General features: G+C 44.5%; 1 protein-coding gene across 1 annotated transcript in view; it reads left to right on the top strand.

The window, feature by feature from the left end:
* Positions 1-13660, top strand: part of POLE (DNA polymerase epsilon, catalytic subunit) — a 59563-nt gene that overhangs the window by 19526 nt on the left and 26377 nt on the right. The window contains exons 18-26 of the mRNA XM_083589609.1: positions 241-343; positions 476-622; positions 1897-2042; positions 2608-2756; positions 3357-3449; positions 11037-11181; positions 11426-11583; positions 12186-12381; positions 12707-12921. Of these exons, the coding sequence (XP_083445735.1) occupies positions 241-343; positions 476-622; positions 1897-2042; positions 2608-2756; positions 3357-3449; positions 11037-11181; positions 11426-11583; positions 12186-12381; positions 12707-12921 (1352 nt within the window). The remainder of the gene's footprint in view (positions 1-240; positions 344-475; positions 623-1896; positions 2043-2607; positions 2757-3356; positions 3450-11036; positions 11182-11425; positions 11584-12185; positions 12382-12706; positions 12922-13660) is intronic.

Genomic DNA, 13660 nt, shown 5'->3' with positions numbered 1-13660 from the left:
TTCTGTTGTTATGGTACGTACGTTTGTTTTTATATTTAAACTGCCCTGTGAACTTTGGCTGAAGGATGGTGTAGAAATTTAATAATTGAGACTAACAATCCCGCAAAAGCATCCTGGGTCCACCTGCTGCTTTCCTAGAAGCAGGATCCAACCTTGCCTGGCCTAAAAACTTACTTTTATTTATTTAAATGTACTTGTGCATTTATTCGCTCCCCCTCTGCTTTGCTTCCCTCCCTTCAGCCCTCGGCGATGGTGAACGAGGCCACGTGCGCCGCCTGCGACTTCAACAAACCAGGCGCCAACTGTCAGCGGCGGATGACCTGGCAGTGGAGAGGAGAATTCAGTGAGTCTTTTCCCTTCTGCTGACTCGTATGCAACTTGGCGCGGTTCCTATGCTGTGTATAAAACCCCCTCTCGCAGTCTGGAGTGGTTGTCAGCTGGGTTGTTCCCCCCCACTTCTCTTTTCCCCTTGCAGTGCCCGCGAGCCGCAGCGAGTACCATCGCATCCAGCAACAGCTGGAGTCGGAGAAGTTCCCCCCTCTCTTCCCAGATGGACCACCCCGGGTGTTCCATGAGCTGTCCCGGGAGGAGCAAGCAAAGTACGAGAAGAAGCGCTTGGCAGGTGAGGGCAAACCTTTTTTTCTTCTTCTTTTTTGAAATCATTTTTATTTGAATGTATATCCATATATAGAGATGGCTTGAATCTCGCAACTTCCCCCCACCCCCTCCATGCTTCCTATTATCAACATTATCAACTGCATATTATTCCATACTCCATATTTTCTATCAATCCAAATTATCCATGGTATTTGTTGCATTACAAATGGGATTAAAATCCTGCTATTGTTTCCATCTGCTTGCGGTGGTCTCCTAAATAAATTATTTTAAAAATCCATTCTTTTTTTAAAGCTTTTGACCTCTTGGTTCCTGAGTTATCCAGTCAGTTTTGCCATTTCTGCATAGTCCAACAGCTTGGTTTGCCATTCCTCTCTAATAGGGACTTTGTCTTCCATCTCTGAGCTAATAAGAGAGCAAACCTTTTTCCACACCACAATCGAGTTTGTACGTGGTTATGGCTTGGGGTGTCTCGAAGCTTTTTTCTTGGATTCAGCCCCTACCTTTTCCCTGCTATGCCCTTTAGCGCTAGAGGACTTGGGGTCTGGGATCAGCTGCCAGCCCCAAACCAGAGCTCTTTCCTAGTGGTGAGCAGAGAAGGTGTTACTACAGTGGAACCTTGGTTCCCAAACTTAATCCATTCCGGGAGGCTGTTCGACTCCCAAAACGGTTTGGGAACCAAGGCGCAGCTTCCAATTGGTTGCAGGAGCTTCCAAAGAACATTCGAAAACCGGAACAATCACTTCCGTTTTTCGATCATTCAGGAGCCGGAACCTTTGGCTCCCTAGGCTTTTGGGACCCAAGGTTCCACTGTATTAGCATTTCAAGCCCTTAACAGCTTGGGACCAGATTGTCACCTTACCCCCATATATTATGCCCACTCGACTGCTTTGATCTACAGAACTGGCACTGTTACAGGTGCCACATAATACTCCTGCATCAGTCTTTCGGTGTGGAAGCAGCAACACTTTGGAACTCCCTGCCTGACGTCAGGCAGATGCCTTGGCTACACTTTTTATCACCTACTGGGCACATTTTTGTTTAGGCACAGCCCATTCAGACATGTAGAATGTTGACATGGGTTTTAATCTGTTTTCAGTTAATTGATTTTCATTGTTTTTAGCTATTATTTTTACTGAAAATTTAATTTTTAAAATTCTTTTTGCAAACTGAGGTGTGTGCTTTTTAAACTATCAAGTGGCATATAAACATTTTGAAATGAAATAAGTTTGGGAAGTGTTGAACATTCCAGAATAAATTGCTGCCACACCTCTTGCTCAGATTACTGCCGCAAAGCCTACAAGAAAATCCACGTGACGAAGGTTGAGGAGCGTGTCACCACCATCTGCCAGCGGGAAAACTCCTTCTATGTGGACACCGTGCGGGCCTTTCGCGACCGCCGCTACGAGTTCAAGGGGCTGCATAAGGTGCTTTTTATTTTTATTTTGTCAGATTTGCGATAGCGCAGCAAAAAGGTGAGTTTCTAAAGGTGTTCATGGTGATCTTTACGTTCATAAAGCGATGAGATGCATGCAGGCATTTATAGCCAGGCTGATCTCTCCTTGCTGGTAGGTGCTGAAAGGGGATGCTGTGGTTCCTGGGGCCAGAATGCTTGAATAGAAATTCTGAATATTGAGTGGTATATAAATACTGTAAATGAATTTAATAAAAAAGCATTGATTTATATCAAGTTTTCAACATACTCATAGATTTAACAGACAAATTCTTCTATATTAGTTGATTGCTAGATACACATAAAATGTTTGTATTTGCAGCTAAGCAGAGCCAAAAAGCTCTGGGCATGCAATCCATGTGCCTTCTGTAATATACAGAAGCTTTAGTCAACATGTGTTTACAGGGGGTGGAGGAGACAGACAACCAAGGAAAGGGATGTGGAAGGAAAAGATAGAGGATGGAGACCAGCTGAAGCAAAGTTAGACAATAGCCCACGGCTTGCTTGAGTCACAGGCCCTTTTCCTCTGCCTTTCCCAGGTGTGGAAGAAGAAGCTGGCTGCCGCCATGGAGTCGGGTGATGCCTCGGAAGCGAAGCGCTGCAAGAACATGGAGATCTTGTACGACTCCCTGCAGCTGGCACACAAGTGCATCCTCAACTCCTTTTACGGATACGTCATGCGTAAAGGGTGAGGGGGGAACCAAAGAGTGGCTGCTGGTGGATCTTTAAATGGCCCTTTAAAAATCTGCCCCTGCCTCGGCTCCCAGTTGGTGCAGTTTCTGGGCCTTTAAATGTTCAATATTAAGACAGAGAACTAAATCCTAGTACAATTAAATGAAGCATTTCCTCCTATACACATAAAAATGTAAGGCTGTCATCATGCAGCCCCCACTGGAGGATTTGTAGTTCTGCATCACAGTCCTGGGTTTGCATGAAGCCAGGGAGGGGAGCAAAAGAGAGAAGATGGGTTTTAAGCAACAGCAGACATTTGAATGAAGCAGGGTTGGAGGGACACTGAGGAGCAGTGAGGATGTGGGGCACTTGGATGAGGTGTGAAGGGAGGGGGTGGGATTGGCAAGCAATGTGAACGGGGAAGCAGCCCCCAAGCACATAAATAAGTACTGCAGCTCCTTGACCAGGAGACCCCCCAGTTCATGCTGTTGGCCGCAATTTTAGCAGATCAGTCCTCAAGCCAAGTTTACAATAATTAGGTCGCTCAAGCCTTGTTTGCAAAGCAGCTGACCCAGAGCGGCTCTTCCTGTTCTCACTAGTCCTCTCCCCTATGCAGAGCTCGGTGGTACTCCATGGAAATGGCTGGCATTGTCTGCTTCACTGGCGCCAACATCATCACACAGGCCAGGGAGCTGATAGAGCAAATTGGGTGAGTACTTGAATGGTGGCTGGCTGCGGCAGCTGGAGGCGAGGAGATTCTGAGCTTGGATGTTGTGTGCCTGTTGCACGAAGGTGGTTTGCTCCTTCTTCATGGATGACGGTGCTTTTCCTATGGTTTTGTTTTGTGTTTTGCTATGGTGTGTTGCCCAGGGCTCCTTTAAGAGGAAGGTTCCTTTAAGAGGAAAAGAAAAGAAAAAAATGACGCAAAGATGAGTTGTCCCGCTCCAGATCTCTTCTGTCTCTAACCACAAGGAATGACTGGTCTGGAGCTGGACTCAAAGGCACACTGCCCCATGGTCTGCTCCTTACTGTCTTGGCCCAGAAAAAGAAGCAGGTCTCTTAAGCAACTCAGAGAGCCAGGGATGAAGACCCGCTGAGTGTCTCTGCAGACAGTTGCTTTTGTAAACTTCATCAGCTTTCGTAAGAACAAATGAGCCTGCTAGATCAAGCCAATGGCCCATCTAGTCCAGCATCCTGTTCTCGCAGTGGTTGATCGATGCCTGTAGGAAACCCTCAGGCAGGACCCGAGCACATAATAATAAATGATGATGATGATGTATACCCCGACCATCTGGCTGGGTTTCCCCAGCCACTCTGCACACCTCTCCACAGAATATTAATAATAATGATAATAAAGCGATAAAACATCAAACATTATAAAACTCCCCTAAACAGGGCTGCCTTCAGATGTCTTCTAAAAGCCAGATAGTTGTTTATTTCCTTGACATCTGATGGGAGGGTGTTCCACAGGGCAGGTGCCACTACCGAGAAGGCCTTCTGCCTGGTTCCCTGTAACCTCACTTCTTGCAGTGAGGGAACAGCCAGAAGGCCCTCAGAGCTGGACCTCAGTGATGCGGTCTGAGCGATGGGCATGGAGACACACTTTTCCCATCCTGTGGTTCTCTGCAACTGGTATTATGAATCATTTGCTGTCTCTGACCATGGAGGCAGAGCAAATAGCCATCATGACTAGTAGTTATCCACAGTCCTCCATCAATTTGTCCAAACCTCTTTTAAAGCCATCCAAGTTGGGGACTTCCGGAGGCGGCGCGAAACCGTGATGGCGGACCTCTTCGAGCTCTGAAGAGGGGCACCGCAGAAAAGGGTTGTTCGCGACGGCGCAGCGGCAACCCATCAAGATAAACCACGGGCAGAGTGAGTCCGTGGCCGTGGGACCCGGCGGGCACCTGGAGCGACCCCGAAATCACAAAAGGAACCCCGTAAGGGGCTCCGGAGTGAAGGAGGGGGAGCGGTGCTGTGGGTTCATCGCTCTTTCTGCGGAGGCGAAGCCGCGCGGCTGTCACGGATGAGCGCTGACCTTTCTTCCAAAAAACATCGGGCTGAAACATCAAACCCGTGAGTAAGGACCCAAGATCCTACAAATTAATTTGGAAAATTTGGCTAAAAACGGGAGACGAGAAAGAGGAAGTCCGTCTTCCGGCACTGCTTTCAAGATCAAAGCAGACGGTCTAAAGAGCGGAAAGCGCTGTGAACAGGGAAGCTTTAAAGCTTTAAACTGGGACTTTCGTGCACACTTGAATTTTCCTTTTAAAGAATAAATACAGCATAAATTTGACCTGGAGCGGTCCCCCAAGGGGCAAGGGAAGATTCTAACCCCAAATTCCCGGGTGGCCGGGTAAAGTTGTTTAAACTGCGGAACTGTTGCAAACTTCCAGATACTTTTGTAACTGGAGAGTGTAATTTTGAGCTTACTTAGCTGAAGTGGATACAATTGCAGGCACCTTGCTGGAACTTTGTTACATGTTTAAGTGTGCCCTGCAGGACTTTTTTCTTAGTGTGCTGGAACTAATTTGCCTTTAAAATTGTTTTTAAAGTTGGAACAAAGGGACTTTAATGGCGGAAAAGTTATCTTCTTCTTACTAAAACTTTGGTGGCACTCCCCCTAGAGGACATTGGGAATATAGAGGCCTGGGAAAAGTTTTTCTGTTTATCTTCTCTCAATAGACTGTTTTTAATTTTGGGCTTGCCTTTCCCATGGGACTACAACATTTGACCTTGAACATTGACTGATGAGTGGCACAGGAAAGACAAGAGCAGCCAAAGCTAAAGAAGCTAAGGAGAAAGAGAAAGCAAAAAAGCAAGCACAGCTTTTGCAAACAACTTTAACTCAGGGACGTAGATTATCAGTTCCAGCTGTGCTTGCGACACAAAAAGTAGAAACCGAAAAGCCTGAAAGATCTGAAGAGGAAGATATGGCAGCAGGAGGAGCTGAGGGAATACTGAAACAAGTTTTGGAACAATTGTCAGCAATAAATCAAAAAATTGATAACCAATCAATAAAAATTGATCAAGCAACATCCTCGATCCAGAAATTGACAGATCAGGTTTCCCAACATAACCTAGCAATTGAAAAATTGCAAGGAGCAACAGAAGAGAATCGTAAACTGGCAGGGGAAGCCGCTCAAATTGCAACATCAGCTAAAAAAGAAGTCGAGGAAGTTAAAGCGGAAGTCAAGCCTCTCCATAAACAGATAGGGGACCAACAAACCTATCTCTCGTTGGTGGAATTGAAAAATCGCGAGACCAACCTCAGGCTAAGGGCAGTCCCAGAAATTGAACAAGAAGATCTGATTGGACTTTTGACAACAGAGTTTACAAAGTTCTGGGACTTAAAAGAAGAAAGTGATTTCAAAATTGTATCGGCTTTTCGGTTGGGAAGATTAGTAAGAAAAGACAGGTCCAGAGACTGCTTAATAGCTTTGAGATCAAGGGAAGAGAGAGACAAAATACTAGGCCTACATTTCAAAAACTCAATTGTGATACAAGAGAAAAGGGTGGAAATTTACCGAGATATTCCTAAACAGTTATTGGACTTGAGAGCCACCTATTCAGAATTGGCTAAGTTGCTGAGACTCAACACAATTCCTTATAGGTGGGAGTTCCCACAAGGGCTATCATTTACTTACAAACAGAAGAAGGTTAAAATAAGATCACCAGAGGACCTACAAAAGTTCCTGCACGACCACGGAGAAGATCTCCAAAAAGAAGCAGCAGCTAATTGGCCTATACTCAACCCAGGTGGAGCAACACCTGCACCTTCGGAACCAGAGGAGAAAGAAGACACACCGCTCTAGGTGTGGCAGAATAGTTCAGGATGTCTCTGCGGCTACTCAGTTGGAATATAAATGGCGGAAATTCCCCGGAGAAAAGAAGGAGGTTATTTCACATATTGAAGAAAGAACAATTGGACATTATTTGCTTACAAGAAACCCATGTGACCAGGCTCCACAGGAAGGTTTTGGTTAATAAAAGACTAGGCCAAGAATTTATTTCGTCTGACAAAGTAAAGAAAAGAGGAGTGGTGATTTATGCCAAGGAGAGCCTGACACCTAAATTTTTATTTAAGGATGAACAAGGAAGAATTTTGGCAATTGAAATTCAAACCCAAGGAGAAAAAATATTGATATTAGGAATTTATGCCCCAAATGACGGGAAATTAGAATTTTTCAAGAAGCTGCATGAGACGCTGCTGGACTATCTGGATTATGCTAACATCATAATGATGGGAGATATGAATGGAGTGGTGTCTACACATATGGATAAGTCTTACAACCAGAACTTAACATCAGACGGCAGACTGCCTAAAACTTTTTTCGAATTGACTGACAATCTGGATTTGATCGACATATGGAGGACAAAGAACCCCCTAGGTAAAGAAGGAACTTTTTTCTCTGAGGCCCACCTGTCCTGGTCAAGGATCGACCAAATCTGGACTTCCAGGGGGCTGGCACCTAAGACTAAAAAGGTGGAAATCTGCCCAAAAACATGCTCCGACCACAACGCCTTGAAAATAGAACTTAGATTAACTCAACCCGGTTCCTTCAGATGGAGAATGAATGACACATTACTAAGAGATCAAGAGATTGTGAAAAAGGCCCAAAAAACATTAAAGGATTATTTTGAGATAAATCTGAATACTACAGTTGAAAAAAGAACGATTTGGGATGCAAGCAAAGCTGTTATGAGAGGGTTTCTGATACAACAGAATATAATTAAGAAAAAACTCTGGAAAGGAAAGAAGGACAAAATACTGGAGAAAATACACCAAGGAGAGAAAAAACTGAGAACCAAACCAAAGTCCAAGGAGGTGCTGAGAGAAATTAAATTCCACCAAGCAGAATACTCAAAATTGATCAATCAGGAGATTGAATGGAAAATAAAACAGATGAAGCAAAGATCCTTTGAATCAGCAAATAAATGTGGAAAGCTGCTAGCTTGGCAGCTGAAAAAAAGACAAAAGCTAAATACGATAACAAATCTAGAGATTGATGGAAGGATAGTACAGAAACCAGAAGAAATTAGGAAGTGTTTCCACAGATACTTCAAAGAACTGTATGCACAGGGGCCCCAGAAAGAATCAGAGATAGATCAATTTTTAAAGATAAATGGACTATCAAAAATAACTCAAGATAAAAGATCAATCTTGAACTCTACAATAACCTCACAGGAAATTGAAGGTGCCATTCAGAACATGCAACTAGGCAAATCTCCAGGCCCGGATGGGCTTACCTCCAAATATTATAAGGTTCTGAAGGATTATTTGATACAACCTTTGTTGGAGGTATGCAACCAGATCATGGATGGGAAGAGGGCACCAGAAACGTGGAAAGAAGCCTTCATCACATTGATACCTAAGTCAGAATCTGAAAAGACTCAGCTTAAAAACTACCGTCCTATCTCACTCCTAAATGTGGATTACAAAATATTTGCAGACATTTTGGCAAATAGACTTAAAAAAGTTTTAAATGAAGTAATTCATAAAGACCAAGCAGGCTTTCTCCCTGGTAGACATTTATATGAGAACACTAGAAACATCATTGACATTTTAGAACTTTTGCAGACTAACAGGAACACAAGGGCGGTGTTAATTTTTATTGATGCGGAGAAAGCTTTTGACAACATATCTTGGATGTTTATGAAGAAGAACTTGGAAGGGATGGGAGTAGGACGGGGGTTTGAGAATGGATTACATGCAATCTATTCAGAACAAAAAGCTAAATTAATAGTGAACAATGTGGTGACGGAGGAATTTAAAATTGAAAAAGGGACACGACAAGGGTGCCCTCTATCCCCTCTGTTATTTATTTCAGTCCTGGAGGTGCTACTGAATATGATCAGAGAGGACCGGTTGGTACAAGGGATAGAGGTCGGAGTGAAACAATATAAACTGAAAGCTTTTGCAGATGACCTAGTTTTGACACTGCAGGAGCCAGAATCCAGTACAAAAAAAGTTCTTGAACTTATATCTGAATTTGGTCGGGTGGCGGGATTTAGGTTGAATAAACAAAAAACTAAGGTTCTGACCAAAAATTTAACAATTACAGAAATAGAGGGGTTTCAGAGAGAAACAGAGCTGAATGTGGTTAAAAAAGTGAAATACCTTGGGATCTATTTGTCCTCCAAAAATTTGAATTTATTTAAGGATAATTATGAGAAATGTTGGTTGGAAGTTAAAAAGGATTTAGAAATTTGGTCAAGATTGAAACTTTCCTTGTTGGGAAGAATCGCAGCTATAAAAATGAATGTGTTGCCGAAAATGTTATTTTTGTTTCAAACCTTACAGATCGTGGACAGAGTGGATTGCTTTGGAAAATGGCAGAAGGATATATCTAGATTTATCTGGCAGGGCAAAAAGCCCCGAATAAAGTTCAAAATATTAACAGATTCAAAAGAAAGAGGGGGGTTTGCCCTGCCGGACCTGAGGTTGTACTATGAAGCTGCAGCCTTCTGCTGGTTGAAAGATTGGTTCTTGTTGGAAAACACTGATGTCCTAGATCTGGAAGGTTTTAATAATGCTTTTGGTTGGCACGCATACTTATGGTACGACAAGGTTAAAGCACATAAATTGTTTAAAAGCCACATTGTCAGAAAAGCAATTTTTGCAGTCTGGATGAAATATAAAGACTTACTAGAGAGTAAAACTCCGAGGTGGTTATCACCAGTGGAGGCCAAGGCCCGAAAAAGACCCAATATGGAGGCCTACTGGCCGAAATATTGGGAACTAACTGAAAAAATTGGAGACAATTGGAAGTTGCAGAGCCAGGATAAACTAAAAAATAAGGTGCGAGATTGGCTACATTATGCTCAAATTCAAGAGGTTTTCAAAATGGATAAAAAAGTTGGTTTCCAGGTGGAAAAGTCGAAACTAGAGACAGAATTGTTAGAACCAAAGACAAAGCTGTTATCTAGAATGTATAACTTGCTGCTTATGTGGAATTTACAGGATGAGACAGTTAAATCTGCTATGATTAAATGGGCACAGGATGTTGGACACAACATTATGTTTGAAGACTGGGAAAGGTTATGGAACACCGGAATGAAATTCACGGCAAGTACTGCCTTGAAGGAAAACATTATGAAAATGATATACCGGTGGTACATGACCCCAGTCAAGTTAGCTAAGATACATCACCTGTCTGACAATAAATGTTGGAAGTGTAAGGAAGCAGAGGGGACTTTCTTTCACCTCTGGTGGACATGCCCAAAGGTTAAGGCTTTCTGGGAAATGATTTATAATGAGTTGAAAAAGGTATTTAGGTATACCTTTCCCAAGAAACCAGAGGCCTTCCTGTTGGGCATGGTGGACCAGAAAGTGTTAAAGAAGGACAGAGCTTTGTTTATGTATGCTAGTACAGCAGCAAGAATACTCATTGCAAAGAACTGGAAGACACAAGATTTACCCACGCTGGAGGAATGGCAGACGCAGTTGATGGACTACATGGAGATAGCTGAACTGACCGGCAGAATCCGAGATTTGGATGTAGAAACAATTGAGGCGGACTGGAAAAAGTTTAAAGACTACTTGCAAAAGTATTATAAACTGTATGAATCTTAAGATTGTGCATGATTTGGAAAGGATACGCTTTAGCAATCATGATTAAGTAAATAGTAAATCAAGTGATAAAAGAGAAAAGGAGATAATATGAATTGAACATGTTACGTTTATTTTAAAGGTATAAAAATTGTGATATAATATATTGAATTTAGATACATAACATGTAAAAGTTACAATAAGGTAGGACATAAGGTAATAAATTGCTGACAAGGTTAATATAAAGAACGCAGAATCGGAAGGGGTGGGGAAGTCCAAGTTGGGATTTATTTTTGTTTTGATTTTTATTGGTTTGTTATAAAAAAAAAAAAAAAAAAAAAATGGTTTCTTGTAAACTCCTCATTTGCTTGCAATGTACAAAATTTGGAAAGAAACGCAATAAAAAATACTATTAAAAAAAAAATAAAGCCATCCAAGTTGGTGGCCATAGTTTAACTATGCACTGTGTGAAAAACTCTTTTCTTCTGTCTGTCCCGAACCTTCCAACAATAAGCTTTCTCGGATGACCACGAGTTCAAATGTTACGGGAGGGATAAAAGCGTTTCTTTATCCGCTTTCTCTCCTTGCCGTGCATAGTTTTATAAATCGCTACATCTTTCTCGATTTTTCTCTTAAACTGAAAAGCTCCAATTGCTGCAACCATTCCTCATAAGGTGGTTGCTTTTGCAGAGTGCCTTCTGGGCTCCCATATGGAAACACCTCTCCCATTTTCCCCTTTCCCAGGAGGCCGCTGGAGCTGGACACAGACGGGATCTGGTGTGTGCTTCCAAACAGCTTCCCAGAAAACTTTGTCATCAAATCAACCCACGCCAAGAAGCCCAAGGTGACAATCTCCTATCCGGGTGCTATGCTGAACATCATGGTGAAGGTGAGGAACCTCAAGCCTTTATCCTCAGCAGGAGTTGGGGGCAGGATTTGGGAGTGGGGGGGGGGTCTTCCAATAAAGACAGTCTGGAAACAGGGCATGGAAACCATGGGTATGTTTGACATTTAGCTTCCCCCCTGCAGGGATTGCATCATATATAGCTTCCAGCCCTCCTGTTAAATTGTTCTGGGGTGCAGCATGAGCTTGCAAGGCCGAAGCGCCCAGCGTGTGTGTCACTTACTTGCAGGAAGGGTTTACGAATGATCAGTACCAGGAGCTGGTGGACCCGGCCTCGCTCTCCTACGTTTCCCGCTCAGAGAACAGCATCTTCTTTGAAGTGGACGGCCCGTACTTGGCCATGATTCTCCCCGCCTCCAAGGAAGAGGGCAAGAAGCTGAAGAAAAGGTGAGGTCTGGGGAGGCAGCACCTCCTCGGCTCAGGGATACCGGCAGGCAGCAAAGCTGAACCTGGAAGATGGCAGGACTTGAACTATCGCTGCTAGATCCTTAGTGGATGGGCATTTTCAGAGCTCCCTCCTTTCTAGTTTGTAAGAAGCTGTGGAGGCTGGTCCATTAGGGCAAAGGGGGCGCTGGCCCCACCTGGGAACTGTAGTCCAAAATACCTGGAGGGCAACAGATAGTGGAGGCACTGGGACAAAGTGGGCACTGACCCTCACTCAGCCCCCACCTGCCTTTTTTACTTACAACCAGCCCCAGGGCATAGCTTGGCTATGGCAAGCTTTCTTCTTCCTTTCAGCATTGCCCCTTGTAGAACCCAGCAGGGAGGAGGAGGGGGACAAAACTAGTCTTAGTTGCCTCTGCTTCTCATTGGCTGTGGCGCCACCTACTGTTGGGCTCCTTGCCTTCTGCCCTATCAGTCCCAACAGGCACCAGGCACCACTGGTAAAAAGGTGGGACACCACCACCCCCCCCCAATACAGGAAAGAGAAGACACAGGAGAGGGAAGTTGCCAATTTTGCACAGGCTGACTGTTTTGCTCTGCGCCAGGTACGCCGTGTTCAACGAGGACGGCTCCCTGGCTGAGCTAAAGGGGTTTGAGGTGAAACGGCGGGGAGAGCTGCAGCTGGTCAAGATCTTCCAGTCGTCCGTCTTTGAGGCCTTCCTGAAAGGCACCACTTTGGAAGAGGTTTATGCCTCCGTCGCCAAAGTGGCCGACTACTGGCTGGATGTGCTCTACAGCAAGGTGGGTTGAGGCTCCAAGGTGAGTCTTCCGGCTTTCCTAGGATGGTATAGTCAAATCTATCCACACTGGGCATTTGGGGATGAAGATAATGGGGAATTGGTGGCCAGTTAAGGGCAGAACCCCCTATTGGAAAGAAGACGAGGTTCCTGTTGCTGCTGTAAAGTCCTCTTTTCCCCTTCCTCACATGGGCATCTCCCAGGCTTCCTGCAGCCTTCAGAAGCTTTTAGTGCAGCCAACATGGGATGCTGAGTTGCCCTGCCTCCAAAGTGGTCCAGGAGCAGAATGGGCTGGCACATGCAAGCGTTCCCTTCTCTCTTTTTTCCAGGCTGCCAATATGCCTGACTCAGAGTTGTTTGAGCTTATCTCGGAGAACCGGTCCATGTCTCGCAAGCTTGAGGATTATGGGGAGCAAAAATCCACTTCCATCAGTACTGCCAAGCGCCTGGCTGAGTTCCTGGGGGATCAGATGGTGAAGGATGCTGGTCTGAGCTGCCGGTTTATCATTTCTAAGAAGCCAGAAGGATCCCCAGTCACAGAGAGGTATATATTGATCAGAGGGGCAAGAGTATTCCACAATGCCGGGCCGTTGACGCGAAAGACTCAGTTTCTTGTTGCTGTGAAATGAGCCTCACCAACTCAAGGAATGACCAAATCTCCTGCAGATGATTTTGGCGGTTGAACTGGAGTAGAAGAGCTCAGCTGGTACCCTGGACCTAAATTGTTCAGGGCTCTGTAGCCTAACACAAGGACCTTGAAGCTGGCAGATGGGCCACCAGTGCAGATGTTGTGATTTTTATTTATTAAATTTCTATAACAACCTTCATGTGAGGAGCACAGGGCAGTTTATGAAAACACAAAATGCATAACATAGTAAAAAGCAGAAATGATAACAACCCCACTTTTGTTCCAACAAAATGTTGCATACCGTTGGCCGGATGCCCCCATCAGCACCCTGGCTGCAGCATTCTGCACCAGCTGGTAATTATACTTTACAGAGTTGTGTGGAAGTTGCCCCAGGTCTTTGACCCTCCACCCCCATCGTTCAGCCCGGACACTGAGGTCCAGCTCCGAGGGCCTTCTGGCGCTTCTCTCCCTGCGAGAAGTGTGGTTACAGGGAACCAGGCAGAGGGCCTTCTCAGTAGTGGCACCTGCCCTGTGGAACGCCCTCCCATCAGATGTCAAGGAGATAGAGAACTATCTGACTTTTAGAAGACATCTGAAGGCAGCCCTGTTTAGGGAAGTTTTTAATGTTTGATGTTTTATCATGTTTTTAATATTC

The sequence above is a fragment of the Podarcis filfolensis genome, assembly GCF_964270895.1.
Source record: "Podarcis filfolensis genome assembly, chromosome: 16".
Classification (NCBI taxonomy): domain Eukaryota; kingdom Metazoa; phylum Chordata; class Lepidosauria; order Squamata; family Lacertidae; genus Podarcis; species Podarcis filfolensis.
Note: the sequence above shows the minus strand (reverse complement) of the source record. Positions and strands in the feature narration are given on the sequence as shown.